General features: G+C 39.3%; 1 protein-coding gene across 8 annotated transcripts in view; it reads left to right on the forward strand.

Annotated features, from left to right (window-relative positions):
• Window positions 1–17,500, forward strand: part of LOC307161964 (receptor-type tyrosine-protein phosphatase mu) — a 286,290-nt gene that overhangs the window by 159,599 nt on the left and 109,191 nt on the right. For all 8 annotated transcript variants that reach the window (XM_079876948.1, XM_079876949.1, XM_079876950.1 and 5 more), the window contains 4 exons: window positions 3,309–3,617; window positions 7,555–7,664; window positions 11,606–11,807; window positions 13,383–13,485. In XM_079876948.1, the coding sequence (XP_079733074.1) occupies window positions 3,309–3,617; window positions 7,555–7,664; window positions 11,606–11,807; window positions 13,383–13,485 (724 nt within the window). The remainder of the gene's footprint in view (window positions 1–3,308; window positions 3,618–7,554; window positions 7,665–11,605; window positions 11,808–13,382; window positions 13,486–17,500) is intronic.

Genomic DNA, 17,500 nt, shown 5'->3' on the forward strand with positions numbered 1-17,500 from the left:
AGAGAGAGAGAGAGAGAGAGAGAGAGAGGGAGAGAGGGAGAGGAGAGGGAGAGAGGGATAGAGAGAGAGAGAGAGAGAGGGAGAGAGGGAGAGGGAGAGGGAGAGAGGGAGAGAGAGAGAGAGAGAGAGAGAGAGAGGGAGAGGGAGAGGGAGAGAGAGAGAGAGAGAGAGAGAGAGAGAGAGTGAGAGAGAGAGAGGAGAGAGAGAGGAGAGAGGGAGAGAGGGAGAGGGAGAGGGAGAGAGGGATAGAGAGAGAGAGGGAGAGAGGGAGAGAGAGAGAGAGAGAGGGAGGGAGACGGAGAAAGATTATATGTTTTAATGCAGTAAAGGCTTTCAGAAACTACGGAAGATATTTTCAAAATAATAACCATTAACCTTGATCATCCATTAACTTGATCAAACAAAAACTTATAATCACTGTAATGATGTTAATTCCCATCAGAACTGAACAGATCTTTAAACTGAAAGGCCTTCAGAAACAGAACAGGAATGCAGAATATGAGCATAAAACAAAAATAACATGAACACACTGAGAGACGCTTTATAGCAGAAACTGAAGCTGACGCTGTTGTTCATGTTTAATACTGTAAAGCTGAAGATTTAAAGCGATCTATTGTAGAGATAGTAGAAATAAACGTAATGTGCAAAACGTCTCCTCATCTCTATGATCAGATCTTTCTGAACTTTCTCAGTTCTCTTGTGTTTATGTTGTTGAGAGGAAATAGCAGCACATATTTATATATTCTTCTTTCTTTCTTTCTTTATTGTATTTATATAACATCATTTATTGCAGCTACAGTTGCCCACTGTGCTGTACAGAGATAATAAAATGTAATACCAAAATACAAAGACAACAGAAAATAGCATAAAACAACAACAGACACATATGACTCAACGCCCAGAGGAATTAACAGCCTGAGTTAATAGATGAGTTTTTAACAATGATTTAAAGCTCGAAATAGTGGGAGCCAATCAGATGTGAATGCATACGCTGTGATCATGTGACCCTAACCTGTTCTCCATACGCTGTGATCATGTGACCCTCACCCGTTCTCGATACACTGTGATCATGTGACCCTCACCCGTTCTCCATACGCTGTGATCATGTGACCCTCACCTGTTCTCGATACACTGTGATCATGTGACCCTCACTTGTTCTCGATACGCTGTGATCATGTGACCCTCACCCGTTCTCCATACGCTGTGATCATGTGACCCTCACCTGTTCTCGATACGCTGTGATCATGTGACCCTCACCTGTTCTCGATACGCTGTGATCATGTGACCCTCACCTGTTCTCGATACGCTGTGATCATGTGACCCTCACCTGTTCTCCATACGCTGTGATCATGTGACCCTCACCCGTTTTCCATACGCTGTGATCATGTGACCCTCACCTGTTCTCCATACGCTGTGATCATGTGACCCTCACCCGTTCTCCATACGCTGTGATCATGTGACCCTCACCTGTTCTCCATACGCTGTGATCATGTGACCCTCACCCGTTCTCGATACACTGTGATCATGTGACCCTCACCCGTTCTCCATACGCTGTGATCATGTGACCCTCACTTGTTCTCGATACGCTGTGATCATGTGACCCTCACCTGTTCTCCATACGCTGTGATCATGTGACCCTCACTTGTTCTCGATACGCTGTGATCATGTGACCCTCACTTGTTCTCGATACGCTGTGATCATGTGACCCTCACCCGTTCTCCATACGCTGTGATCATGTGACCCTCACCTGTTCTCCATACGCTGTGATCATGTGACCCTCACCCGTTCTCCATACGCTGTGATCATGTGACCCTCACCCGTTCTCGATACGCTGTGATCATGTGACCCTCACCCGTTCTCGATACGCTGTGATCATGTGACCCTCACCCGTTCTCGATACGCTGTGATCATGTGACCCTCACCCGTTCTCCATACGCTGTGATCATGTGACCCCTCACCTGTTCTCCATACGCTGTGATCATGTGACCCTCACCTGTTCTCGATACGCTGTGATCATGTGACCCTCACCTGTTCTCCATACGCTGTGATCATGTGACCCTCACCCGTTCTCCATACGCTGTGATCATGTGACCCCTCACCTGTTCTCCATACGCTGTGATCATGTGACCCTCACCTGTTCTCGATACGCTGTGATCATGTGACCCTCACCCGTTCTCGATACGCTGTTATCATGTGACCCTCACTTGTTCTCGATACGCTGTGATCATGTGACCCTCACCCGTTCTCGATACGCTGTGATCATGTGACCCTCACCCGTTCTCCATACGCTGTGATCATGTGACCCTCACCCGTTCTCGATACGCTGTTATCATGTGACCCTCACTTGTTCTCGATACGCTGTGATCATGTGACCCTCACCCGTTCTCGATACGCTGTGATCATGTGACCCTCACCCGTTCTCCATACGCTGTGATCATGTGACCCTCACCCGTTCTCGATACGCTGTTATCATGTGACCCTCACTTGTTCTCCATACGCTGTGATCATGTGACCCTCACCCGTTCTCGATACGCTGTGATCATGTGACCCTCACCCGTTCTTGATACGCTGTGATCATGTGACCCTCACCTGTTCTCCATACGCTGTGATCATGTGACCCTCACTTGTTCTCGATACGCTGTGATCATGTGACCCTCACCTGTTCTCCATACGCTGTGATCATGTGACCCTCACCTGTTCTCCATACGCTGTGATCATGTGACCCTCACCTGTTCTCGATACGCTGTGATCATGTGACCCTCATCTGTTCTCGATACTGTGATCATGTGACCCTCACCTGTTCTCCATACGCTGTGATCATGTGACCCTCATCTGTTCTCGATACTGTGATCATGTGACCCTCATTTGTTCTCGATACTGTGATCATGTGACCCTCATCTGTTCTCGATACGCTGTGATCATGTGACGCTGTATTAGATGGATTCTGAGACTCTGAGACTCTTTCATCTTGCTCTTCTTGTCTGATTGATGCTTTGATCCTGGAGTGGCGGATATGAGCTTTCAGACCCGGAGAAACGGGATCAGGGTTTCAGTGTGTGTGTGTGTGTGCGTGCGTGTGTGTGTGAGTGTGTGTGTGAGTGTGTGTGTGTGTGTGTGTGTGTGTGAGAGACCCCGTCTGCCCTGACTCACAGTAAGACACTAACGGTGTGTGTTCTCCCTCAGAGCCGATGCACGGCCCTCGACAGCTGAAAATGTGTGTGTGTGTGTGTGTGTGTGTGTGTGTGTGACGGCATCCAGACCTGACTCACTCACAGTAAGACACTAACGGTGTGTGTGTTCTCCCTCAGAGCCGATGCACGGCCCTCGACAGCTGAAAGTGGTGGACATCAAGTCTCGTCAGGTGACGGTTCGCTGGGAGCCGTTCGGCTACAACGTGACGCGCTGCCACAACTACAGTCTGATGGTGCAGTACCGGTCCCGAACCCGAGCCGGAGCCGGGGCGAAGGAGGAGAGCAGGGAGGTGTCGTCGAGCTCCACTCCTCAACACACCATACACAACCTCACGCCCTTCACCAACCTCAGCGTCAGGATGGTCCTGCGCAACCGAGAGGGAGTCAAGGAGAGTCCCGAGATACACGTGCAGACCGATGAAGATGGTGAGGGGGAAACTGGCATAAACTATATACAAATTAGATGTACATATATACACGCATATATATATATATATAGTTATAACTCTGAATATATAGTTCTAACTCTGAGGATGTGTTTTATATATATATATATATATATATATATATACAGTCATGCTCAGAATTAATTTTGAAGTAAAAGAATTGAAAGGGCAAACATTTATTTCATAATGTGATTTCCCCCCCACTTTCAATTCTTTTACTTAAATGAAAGGTTAGGATTTTGCCAATTTTTTGAAAGAAAGATCAAAAGGATAAGCGATGCAGATTTATTTTTTACAGCCATTTTTGATCATATTTACCAGGGGTATGATTAATTCTGAGCACGACTGTATATATGTATGTGTGTGTGTGTGTATACATAATATGGGGGGCCAAACATGAAATAATTATATATAAATCAGAATATATAGCTACAAATCTGAATATATAGTCATAATTCTGAATATATAGTTACAAATCTGAATATATAAATGTAAATCCGAATATATAGTTACAAATCTGAACATATACACATAAATACAAATGTGTAGTTATAAGTCTGAAATATATAGTTATACTTATAACTCTGAATATATAAATGTAAATCTGAATATATAGTTATAACTCTGAATAAATAGTTACAAATCTGAATATATAAATATAAATCCGAATATATAGTTATAACTCTGAATATATAGTTACAAATCTGAATATATAAATATAAATCCGAATATATAGTTACAAATCTGAACATATACACATAAATACAAATGTGTTGTTATAAGTCTGAATATATAGTTATACTTATAACTCTGAATATATAAATATAAATCCGAATATATAGTTATATCTCTGAATATATAGTTACAGATCTGAATATATAAATGTAAATCTGAATATATAGTTATAACTCTGAATATATAGTTACAAATCTGAATATATAAATATAAATCCGAATATATAGTTATAACTCTGAATATATAGTTACAGATCTGAATATATGAATGTAAATCTGAATATATAGTTATAACTCTGAATATATAAATGTAAATCTGAATATATAGTTACAAATCTGCATATATAAATGTAAATCTTCCATATGTAAATGTAATCTGAATATAGTTACAAATCTGACATAGAAATCCTGAATATATAGTTATAACTCTGAATAGATATATATAGATATATATATATATATATATATATACACTCACCTAAAGGATTATTAGGAACACCTGTTCAATTTCTCATTAATGCAATTATCTAATCAACCAATCACATGGCAGTTGCTTCAATGCATTTAGGGATGTGGACTCCAAACTGAATGTCAGACTCCAAACTGAATGTCAGAATGGGAAAGAAAGGTGATTTAAGCAATTTTGAGCGTGGCATGGTTGTTGGTGCCAGACGGGCCGGTCTGAGTATTTCACAATCTGCTCAGTTACTGGGATTTTCACGCACAACCATTTCTAGGGTTTACAAAGAATGGTGTGAAAAGGGAAAAACATCCAGTATGCGGCAGTCCTGTGGATGGACTTGTTGATGCTAGAGGTCAGAGGAGAATGGGCCGACTGATTCAAGCTGATAGAAGAGCAACTTTGACTGAAATAACCACTCGTTACAACCGAGGTATGCAGCAAAGCATTTGTGAAGCCACAACACGCACAACCTTGAGGCGGATGGGCTACAACAGCAGAAGACCCCACCGGGTACCACTCATCTCCACTACAAATAGGAAAAAGAGGCTACAATTTGCACGAGCTCACCAAAATTGGACAGTTGAAGACTGGAAAAATGTTGCCTGGTCTGATGAGTCTCGATTTCTGTTGAGACACTCAGATGGTAGAGTCAGAATTTGGCGTAAACAGAATGAGAACATGGATCCATCATGCCTTGTTACCACTGTGCAGGCTGGTGGTGGTGGTGTAATGGTGTGGGGGATGTTTTCTTGGCACACTTTAGGCCCCTTAGTGCCAATTGGGCATCGTTTAAATGCCACGGCCTACCTGAGCATTGTTTCTGACCATGTCCATCCCTTTATGACCAGCATGTACCCATCCTCTGATGGCTACTTCCAGCAGGATAATGCACCATGTCACAAAGCTCGAATCATTTCAAATTGGTTTCTTGAACATGACAATGAGTTCACTGTACTAAAATGGCCCCCACAGTCACCAGATCTCAACCCAATAGAGCATCTTTGGGATGTGGTGGAACGGGAGCTTCGTGCCCTGGATGTGCATCCCACAAATCTCCATCAACTGCAAGATGCTATCCTATCAATATGGGCCAACATTTCTAAAGAATGCTTTCAGCACCTTGTTGAATCAATGCCACGTAGAATTAAGGCAGTTCTGAAGGCAAAAGGGGGTCAAACACAGTATTAGTATGGTGTTCCTAATAATCCTTTAGGTGAGTGTATATATAGTTATAACTCTGAATATATAAATATAAATCCAAATATATAGTTATAATTCTGAGGATGTGTTATGTATATATGTGTATGTATATATATATTTATTTTAGCTTTCTTTTTATTTCAGTTTTTTATAGTTTATAACAAAAACAGTTTGGTTACAAACATTCTTCAAAATTCATCAAAATATGAGCCAGATATATTTTTGATGTTTTTTTTACATCCATTTAAGTCCCACTAGAACTGTTTATTCTCTAGACCTTTTTGAGAACTTTGTAGAATTCTAAATCTTTAGATCTTTAATTCTATAGAGCTTTAACATCTGTGTCCGAAAAACACTGATCCGAAGAACCTCTGAAACATAAAGAACATTATTTATGAACCGTATAACTGAATAACCGGATACAGGCTTCTCCTTGAGTAGAAGTGGGTTCTTTTGCTGGATCTGAGAAAGAATTGAAGAAGCTTTAAGTTCCCCAGCACAGTGTCTTTAGTTCTATATAGCCACTGTATTTCTATGAAGAGCCCATTATATCAGGTGCTGGAGTGAATGAGCTGCTCAAATGCTCCATTGGATAATTCTCATCTTATTTCTCATGTTCCTAAGGGTGAATTTCTTCCAGTACGGTGAAGCGCTGACATTTAGCTTGAATATCTAATTGCGTCCCCCATTAGCAGAGCTCTTCTGATGGAATAAACATGGAATTTTTTTTTGTTTCCTGAGATCGGCAACCTTTATAAATAATTAGACACCTGGGCCGCATCTCGACTGGATGTTAAACACACACGCGCTCTTTGTTCTTGTTCAGAGTTGGTGTCAAGTGAGACAGACTTGAGGAACGTTCCTGCGAGAGGATGAAACGATAAACAAATGAGTAATAATCTCTCACAGACACACACGCGTGTTTGAAGGAGGAGATGAACAGCATCTGAGGGGATTTTGTGTGTTTCTGTGCATTTATGGCTTGAAACCAGTGACTTAAAAACAATAATGTGTGTGTGTGTGTGTGTGTGTGTGTGTGTGTGTGTGTGTGTGTGTGTGTGTGTGTGTGTGTGTGTGTGCGTGCGTGCGTGCGTGTGAGCGTCTCTGTGTGTGTGTGTGTGTGTGTGTGTGTGTGGGTGTGTGTGTGTGTGTGGGTGTGTGTGTGTGTGTGTGTGTGTGTGTGTGTGTGTGTGTGTGTGTGTGTGTGTGTGTGTGTGTGTGTGTGTGTTTGTATGTCCGTGTGTGCGTGTGTGTGTGTGTGTGTGTGTGTGTGTGTGTGTGTGTGTGTGTGTGTGTGTGTGTGTGTGTGTGTGTGTGCGTTGTGTGTGTGCGTGTGTGTGCGTGTGTGTGCGTGTGTGTGCGTGTGTGTGTGTGTGTGTGTGTGTGTGTCAATTTGTGTCTGTGTGTGTGTATCCGTATGTTAAATATAACAAAATATTACAGCTACAGAACATCGTACGCATGTGAAGAGCTGATGTTGTTGCTGTGTTCTGATCTGTTGTGATGTCACTTCCTGTCAGTGCCGGGTGAAGTTCCTCTGGATTCTATCCAGGCCAGTGTGTACGAGGAGAAGATCCTGCTGAAGTGGAGAGAACCGGCTCAGACCTTCGGCATCATCACTCAGTATGAGGTGAACACACACATTATCACTTTAAAGTCTCAACTTTCAAATGTTGTCATTTTTTAAGAAATTCAAACAATAAATGCAGTTTTGTGGCTCTTTAATGTGTGGTGACAGATCACTGAAGATAATCTCTTCCTCTTTACTACTAGCTATAGCACAAAATAATCATGAATGAACATCAGAAGGTATGCTTTAAGACGTCAATACACCACACCACACAATAGAAGTCCACCATCTCTGTCTGGTTTGAACATAATATCTGCGTTACGATAGGTCAGATTGCCTGTCAATCAAACTCCTGGCGAAGGGTGAAATCAAACCTTTTTTTCAGAATTTAGTTGTAGGAAATTACTAGTCATCCAGTTTCAAATCAACTATGCATTCCGTTAGTTTTGTGATTTGGTATGTTTCGTCAGGTCGCGAAGAAATATAGAGCTGCGTACACGGCAAAATATGTTTTTTTTACTTAGTATTTTTGTCTTGTTTCCAGTCCAAATATCTAAAAATTCTTAAATAGATAATAGAAGCAATTGGCAGATCATTTTGCTTGTTTTAAGCAAAAACTCACTTTTTTCATAAAACAAGATATCTTATATCATTTTAGTAAATGTTTCTTGGATTTAAGATATTAGATATTTGGACTGGAAACAAGACAAAAATACGAAGTAAGAAAAGCATTTTTTTGCGTAACAGTGAAAACTAGCACCATGTTTTTCAGTATCCCCCGAGGGTAGCATGTACTGTGTGTGTGTGTGTGTGTGTGTGTGTGTGTGTGTGTGTGTGTGTGTGTGTGTGTGTGTGTGTGTGAGTGTGTGTGTGTGAGGGTAGCATGTACAGAGTGAACAGCAGCGGTCCTAGTACTGAGCCTTGTGGTACGCCATACTGAACTTGTGATCGATAAGACATCTCTTCATTTACTGCTACAAACTGATAACGGTCAGATAAGTATGATTTAAACCATGCTAGTGCAATTCCACCAACGTAATGTTCGAGTCTATTTAAAAGAATGTTGTGGTCAATAGTATCAAATACAGCTCTAAGATCGAGTAACACTAATAGAGAGATACAACCACGATCGGATGATAAGAGCAAATCATTTGTGACTCTAACAAGAGCAGTCTCCGTAGTCAAGTCAAGTCAAGTCATCTTCATTTATACAGCGCTTTTAACAATGTAGATTGTTCCAAAGCAGCTTTACAGAGATACAAGGATAGTTTAAAGTAACAGAGATTGTTTTGGCTTTATAGCAGTTCTTGAATAAAGTTATTTTCCAGCTAAAGTTAATTTGATTGATTCACTTCCGTCGCAACGATCATTAGTTATTAACTTAGGGGCCGCTAACACGACATCGTTTTAACAGGAAACTCTACACAGACTTTAAACGCGAAACCTGTGGGAACGCTGATGACGTGCACATGCGTATTACGAGCTCAGTCTATTGGTATGTGCGTTTGAATATATGTGCGCAGGTTTGTAATTCCCGACAGACCAAGCCTAAACAAACTACTTGTCTGGCCTTAACATTTTGCTACAGAATATTATCTCTTTGGGGTAGATACGCAAACCGAATTTTCCTGACAACGCTTTATCTGTAGAGTGGTAAAGGGATCCTCCATAGGGAGAGACTAGTTGGCACTTTAGCACCCCGCTATGACATCGGGTCCAGACGCAGGTCCTTCATCAGATCTGGAGTGTGTGTGTGTGTGTGTGTGAGTGTGTCCAGGCGCAGGTCCCTCATCAGATCTGGATACGGCCTGGATCCGGCAGACTGTGGGAAAACCTCGGGATAAACAAAAACACTAACATTAGTGTAGATGCCATTCTTCTTATGGTGTAACCAGTACATCAGGATTTATGGGAAGTGTTCCCGGTTCCGACTGACCTGATCTATGCAGCCTAACATTGAATTATAGAAGTCTAGAATGTGTTATGTGAATGCTAGGTCAAAGAGATGTGTTTTTAGTCTAGCTTTGAACTGACAGAGTGTGTCTGCTTCCCGGACAATGGTAGGAAGACTGTTCCAAAGTTTTGGTGCTAAATAGGAGAAGGATCTAGTACTATGGTACGGTCTAAATCCGGACTGGAAATCCTCAAGATATAATTTCTTTCTAAAAAAGGAACACAGTTGTGAGGATACTGCCTTTTCTAGTATCTTTGACAGAAAAGGTAGATTCGAGATCGGCCTGTAATTGACTAATTCTGTTGGATCAAGTTGCGTTTTTTTAATAAGAGGCTTAATAATAACCATTTAAAAAAATGTCGGTACATATCCTAATGACATTGATGGATTAATGATATTAAGAAGAGGATCTATGACCTCTAGAAGCATCTCTTTCAATGGCTGCGTGTGTGTGTATGTGTGTGTGTGTGTGTATGTGTGTGTGTGTGTGTGTGTGTGTGTGTGTGTGTGTGTGCGCTACTGATCACATAGTCAGACGGGAATAACCGTAGACTCAACTGTCCAGCCTTTGATTTGACAGTATCAAAGAGTTCAAACTGAGACTCTCTGACGGGCCGTGATTTCAAAAGGACAGTTTGGGCTTTTTTTCCTCTTACCAAGGGAACCTGATCCTTCCTTTCCTTTCTTTTTTCTCTCGCTCTCTCTCTCTCTGATTCCAGACATTCTGCTCTTGTATATTTCCAGTGAGATTTCCCGTCCTCAGATTCTCCGTTCCTGTCCGATGATGTCAGTCTGATCTTCACACACATCCCGAGTCTCTCGCTCCATGCAGTGATATGAATCTAATAGCTAACAGAGTTTATGAAAATCCCGAAATCAGAAAGTTCTCGAATGCGCCGCTTCATTAATGCCGCTCATCTTCAGTGTAATGAACAAAACCCTTCAAATACGAGAAGCAAGACACTTTCCCACTTTTCCCTGCTCTGATCCGCCACAAGCGCGGATGTTGTTATTGATTTCTTTATTTCTTTATTGCCGGTTGATAATTGAAAAGGGCCTTGAAGCATTTCAGAAATAATAGAGTGGAATCATTTGTTCGGTCGACGCTGGAATTCATTTGAGTGATGCTAACATGTAGCGTTGCCCTCGACTAAACATTTTTCTAGTCGACTAGTAGTCGTTCATTTTAGCCATCAGTCGCATTATGTTAATAAGCCATCAATCATAATAATGCCTTTAATTGCCTATATAAAATACACATGGCCTAATCAGCGCACAAATTCAAATTCAATGATTATGAGTGTGTTGTGAAAAAAACAAATGAGACTTTCTAAACATTTTAATAATTTATTGGTAATGTTTTCTATGTTTTTGGCTGTAGAGATTAAGTCACGATGCTGACTCGTCATCTCCGCCTATATGCACGTTTCATACGGATTACATAATCTGAGAATATTTATTTTCCCATTTGAATCTGTTCATCCAAAAGTAGACATGTCAAGCTTTCTATAGATATATTTCTCATGTCTGTGAGGCAAGTGTACGCTGAGTTTTGGTTCATGTATGTGATGTGCTCCAGTTCACTGACACCGAATTGACAGAAAGCGCCATTATTTTACAAAAGCACAACGTTTTGTTGTTATTATGAGTTTACAGAAATAAAAGTAGAGCCTTTACAGTTCGCATTACTCTCATCTGTATGAGCGAGAATGACGTAGTATTTTAAGTTAAACTCAAGCGATGTATGTCATGCAGTAAACGCTTCACACAAACTAATAATAATAATATTATAATTAATAATAGCGCACATTTATCTATGTTTACATTAAGTTGCTGCTACTTACATATTTGAAGTAAAACGCCATATTTAAGGATGAATGAAAGGCGAATGATTGGATTTCCAGATCTGTCCGTGATTTCGCCACTTTTTCATGTTTTTGTTTTTTTCTGCGACTTAACAACTAATTAAAATTTTATTTTAAACTATTAAAAGGGTTAGTGGACTATCAGCGGGCAGCCCTACTAACATGCGTGTTTGTGTTCCCAGATCTCCTATAAAGCCGTCAGCTCCTTCGACCCAGTGCTGGATCTGTCTAACCAGAGCGGGAAGGTGGTGAAGATGGGGAATGAAACCAGCCACGTGTTCCTGGGTCTTTATCCGGGCTCCACGTACTCCTTCACCCTCAGAGCGAGCACCGCTAAAGGCTTCGGGCCGCCCGCCATCACACAGGCCACAACCAAGATCTCAGGTCAGGATCGCCAATCTGAAACAGCATCTAAAACTGACCAATCATAAGCCAACACTGGAGGCTCGCTGTAAAGGTGTTGGTTCAAGTAGCCTGGTTGCCGCTCTTTGTGTGTTTTCTTTTTGTACTAGTTCGTTAATGCTTTTAATGAAATATTTTGTATTTTTAGGGGATTTTATGGTACTAAATTATATTTACGCTGCATTTATAATCCATTTATTAACTTTTTGAGCATAGACCTGAAAATGTTATTTCCAACTTTGCTTTAGAGCGACAGACTGAAGTTTGATCTCTTTTCAAAGACGACACTTGGCAGATTATTGCTGAAGCGAAACAAGTTTTAAAAAGTGAACTTAAAAAAAGTAACAGAATTTTATGTGTATTGTTATGAAAAATGCACAAAAATACTATATTCAATTTTTTAAATGAAATAATCATAATCACATTTTACTCTAAAACTGCAAGAAAATCAAAGCCATAAATCTAAACATGTTTTGTTCCAAATTTGAGCTTGATATCTCCAGAAATGATCTTTCAGTGAGATGTTGTTCGGCTGCAGTACCAAACGCTTCCACTAGAGGAAACTCGTCTCATTCATTTCCAATGCGCTCATTTCTGACCACAAGGAGCTCAAGTGGGACTATTTTTATCAGGACCATTTAACCTGTTCGAATCATGTCCATGATTTTTTTTTCAAAACTTTTACCAAGTTTCGTACCCTTCCGATAAAGACATTTTTTTTTTTTTAAACCATAACATAAAATTTTCCGGTCAAAAATGACTTTAGAGCACCAGAGGGTTAAAATTTTGAGTTCATTGAAACTGTTTTCCATGTTCATCTGCAGTTTGATCATGAAGAAGCTCCAGTTCTTCTATATCAGAGTCAGTGTTCCTGAACTCCTGAAACGCCTCCACTGTAGTCTTGAGTTTCTCCCGGGAACGAACACGTCACAATATTCCTCATTATAATAATTAATGCGCAGAATAAAGGGGCGGGGCCTGGTTGAGTTAGTCAGTAGTGTGTTAAACTGGCGGTTATGGTAAGGGGCGGGGCATTTCCCAAACACACTCGAAGAGCTCGACCAATCACAACACACTGATCCAGCCGACCAATCAGAGCACAGTGTGCTTTTCAGGAGGAGGGGCTTCATAGAGACAGGAAGTAAACAGAGCGTTACTGACAGACTGGGAAGAGAGGAGCCGCAACAATGGAGAATATGAGGAGAATAATCAACATTACAGCAGGAAAACCTGTTCTAGTAGAGAAACAACATCAACTTCCTCTTTTATGCAGTGAAAGAGATTAGTTTAATGAACAGAAACTCAAAATATTATGTTAGCTGAACAGCATTAGTGACTCTAAGATTATTTACCAAAAGAAAACAGTAACACTCGTTTTTTGTGTTAGCCTATAAGGAAACAAAGACATCAGCGTTTGTGTTCTTGCATCATAACTCCAGTGATTTGACTTTCTGTTTTAAATCATTTGAATGATTCGGCTTGTGTGTGTGTGTGTGTGTGTGTGTGTGTGTGTGTGTGTGTGTGTGTGTGTGTGTGTGTGTGTGTGTGTGTTTGCAGCTCCGTCGATGCCGGCGTACGATCAGGAGTCGCCTCTGAACCAGACGGACAGCAGCGTCACGGTTGTGCTGAAGCCGGCCCAGAGCCGCGGAGCTCCTGTCAGGTACAAACTATAATAATCATACATTTTTATATATGTGACCCTGGATCACGTCACCAGTCTCGAGTCGCATGGGTTTATCTGAGGCAATAGCCAACAATACACTGTATGGGTCAAAATGATCTATTTTTCTTTTATGCCAAAAATCATGAGGATATTAAGTAAAGATCATGTTCCATGAAGATATTTAGTAAATTTCCTACCGTAAATATATAAAACATGTATTTTTGTGAGTGAATGCTGCACAATCGCCAACATAAATTAACAACTTTAAAGGAGATTTTCTCAATGTTTCGATTTTTTTGCGTCCTCAGAGTCCAGATGTTCAATAGTTGTATCTCAGCCAAATATTGTCTTATCCTAACAAACCATACATCAATGAAAAGCTTATTTATTCAGCTTTCAGATGTTTCATGATGTATAAATCTATATTTTAAAAAAATGACCCATGTGACTGGTTCTGTGGTCCAAGATCACATATGTCAGATAAAACACTTAAAACAATTTACAAGCAGCAATAAAAAAAACCTTTACAAAAAGCTTTACAACCAATAGGAGATACATACACGATATCACCGGTGTGCCTGCCTAAAAGATGCGTTTTCAAACGAGATTTAACGAGATTACAGCTGATCTGCTCTCAAAATGTGTCGCAAAAAAAAGAAAAAATCCTGTTGTTTTTGCAGAGAAACACTGTCAGCTTTGGTTGGCAGAACAATACTGTATAAAACAGTAAACATATTCACAGAACAACCTGTAAATTTGAATATTTAAAACAAATTTACAACAAAAGATTACATTTTAAACCACCAGTAAATCCAGCAGCGCTTTTCTGTTGAATCAGCAAGGCTACGCTGCCACTAAAATCTGTTTATTTCCTTTAACATGAAGAGAAAACCAGCAGAATTACTCATTCACATCATGTGTCTTTCTCTGCACTGTCAGAGTTCATCATCACTTTTCCACAAGCTGAAGAAAAAATACTAATATATAGAAGCTGCACAAATGCAACACACACACAACATTAAAATGCACTAATTCCTTCAACAAAATACGCTATAAAACTGCAATGTGCATAAATGATAAGAAAAACATAATTCATTGTAATTATTAAAATGAAAAATGTTCACAGGGGATTTTAACCACAGTGTTTTCACTGTAAATTACAGTGAGATATAAAACTGTAAAGTGCATAAATGATCAAAATAAAAAATTAAGAAGAAACATAATTATTAAAATGAAAAATGTGAAGTATGGTCCGGTCTTGGGAAATTGACATCTTCACCCTTTATTCAAATATTATTAAAGAATTTGTTGACACATTGTGTAGTTGTGCTTGGATTTGTGATAATAACACAATGAAACATAATGCAACATAATTTTTGTCCAAACTTTGAATGCATGCAAAAACAAGAGAGAACCAACCAAATATTAATAACTGATTATGTTGTAGTCGATGTTTGCTTTTTCCTCCCAGCTTTTTGTTTTTCTATGCATTTTTTTTTTTTTTTGCTTTGTAAAATAAAACCTGAAGCTGAAGTTTTTATTTTTATTTATATAATTTTGTCAGATTTAGTGTTTTGTTCTTCCCTCATATTTAAAATATTTGAAAAATATTCTCCTCACATGCTGATGGTTTAATCAAACTTATAGTGTCATTAAAAACAAATATACACTCCAGCCGCTACATTAAGATGATTTCCGAGAAACGGTACATTTAACAGTATTTTACTGTAAACTTGAATAGATCTATTACAGTTTTCCATATAGCAGAATGAATTGTTTAACCGTAGCATTTTTACAGTCATCATTAGTCGTATCTTACAGTGCATGTGTGTGTGAAGCGTGTGTGTGTGTCTGTTCTCTGCTGGCTGTTTTGATGGTATTTTTCCTGCTGTATTGTTGCTGGATTCCTCCGAGTGAGTCAGTCTTTGAAGCGGAGAACAAAGTGTGTGTGAGTGTTCAGAGCGCGTCCCTGAACCGCTTTCATGTGTTTCTCCTGCCGGTGTCACATCGGCCCCTGAACGTCCCCGCGCTGAACACACACTCGCCGGCCCTCGTTAGCAAACGCCTCACGCGCTCAGGTGAACGTGTCCGGGAACGTTTCAGCCACAAATCAAAACAAAAATACCCCTTTATAGATTTGCACCCTGTAAATGAAGATTTCTGCATTATTTTTGTGACATCTAAAGCATGAATCTTCTTTACTGTGCCGTATATCTGAGAGAAACGCTTCTGGAACGAGAACAAATATGGGCGGGGCTTGATTGTGTCTGTGAGGAATTGATTGGATGGTTGTGGTTTGCTATTGGCTGATCTCATGTGAGTGACAGGTTATAGCCCCGCCCACATCATCAGAGCTGCTGCGAGAGGAACTTATTCTGATTCTGATTACCAGGAATATGAATTTAACATAAATTAATAATGTGCAATAATAATAATAATAATAATGTGCACTGATAAAACATTCATAATAAACCCTGCTGAATCCCTCTTGATTCCACAGTGACTTTAGATTAGACACATTTAAACAGGGTTCAAGATGTGAAGACCAATATTTGACATGGTTTATTGCTTTGCTGCACTTCATTATGATTTATTAATGTTTAAATGGCAAAAAAAAAACACAAATATTTATGCTGGTCTAAAACCTGACAGCGCTTGTCAATGTGAAAATGATGGCCAATCAAATCAAAGTAGGCGGGGCTTTACTGATCACAGATATACATTATTTATATATATATATATATATATATATATATATATATATATATAATCATATTTAATATATTTTAATTATTTTGTATATATAATTACACACACATGCATGTATATATTTAAGAAAAATATGTTATTTAAATATAAAACATTTATTTTTATATATAATATTAATTATGTATAAAAAAAAATATATATATATATATATATATATACAGTATAGGCATGCGAATATTTCTTAAATGTATACATGCATGTGTGTGTATTTATATATACAAAATAATTATACACCGCACACAATCACATATATTATGTAAACACAAACTTTTATTTTGGATATGATTAATCGTGTATATATATATATATATATATATATATATAAGTTGACCTAAAAATAAGGTCTAGTGATGCAAATTACTCAGATATTTTGTCAAATTTCACTGTTTTGAGTTGAAAATATAGTCATTTAAATAATCCATGTAGTTCATAACTGAATGTGTCGAGACAAAACACATTAAAGAGCCGTTTTCAGCACATTAAGCACAGGATTAAGAGTGAATATGTGCATATTTTTCAAGAAAACCATTACAAATACTTTACAATATACTTCTGTTCTTATCTTGTTATCTTAAATCCCTTTAAATCCTTCAATTTAAAAGAATTAAATATACAAAGCATTTCAATGAATAGTGAATGTCAAAAACAAGCCTGTAAATCTGTGATGATGATGATATAAGATGGACATGTGTGTGACGTGTTCATGTTCAGAGCCGGATAAAGCTGGAACATCTTCCGCAGAACAATATTATATTATACAGCGCTGGTTTAATATTGCACACTGACGCTGGACTGTACCGTAGTAAATTACAGAGATGTTTACCGCAGTAATCTCTGCTGGATTACACCGCCGGTCAATCATCTAATCTGATCAAACATGTTTTTACCTCTCCCACGAAATAGGAAAATAGGAAAAGCAAGATTTGATTATTGTGATCTAATCCCTCGTCTGTGTTTCTCCGTGTTGTCCGGAGACGAGGTCAGAGGTCATTACGGCGGGCTTTAGGTGTCTTTTAGGTTGCTAGGGTCAGAGGTCATGTGACATCAGATTATAATTAACCGAGAGCTGATCTGGTCATGGTCACGCTTGATAACACTGTTCCATCATTAATGAGTAACTACACAGGAACTAATGAGTAACGCTCTATTAACTAACGAGAAACTCTGATTAATGAATGAGTAAGTTAAATATGGAAGATAATCAATAACTACTATTATTCACACCTCACTGAAGACTACTAAC

Source organism: Squalius cephalus, assembly GCF_949319135.1.
Source record: "Squalius cephalus genome assembly, chromosome: 7".
Lineage (NCBI taxonomy): Eukaryota > Metazoa > Chordata > Actinopteri > Cypriniformes > Leuciscidae > Squalius > Squalius cephalus.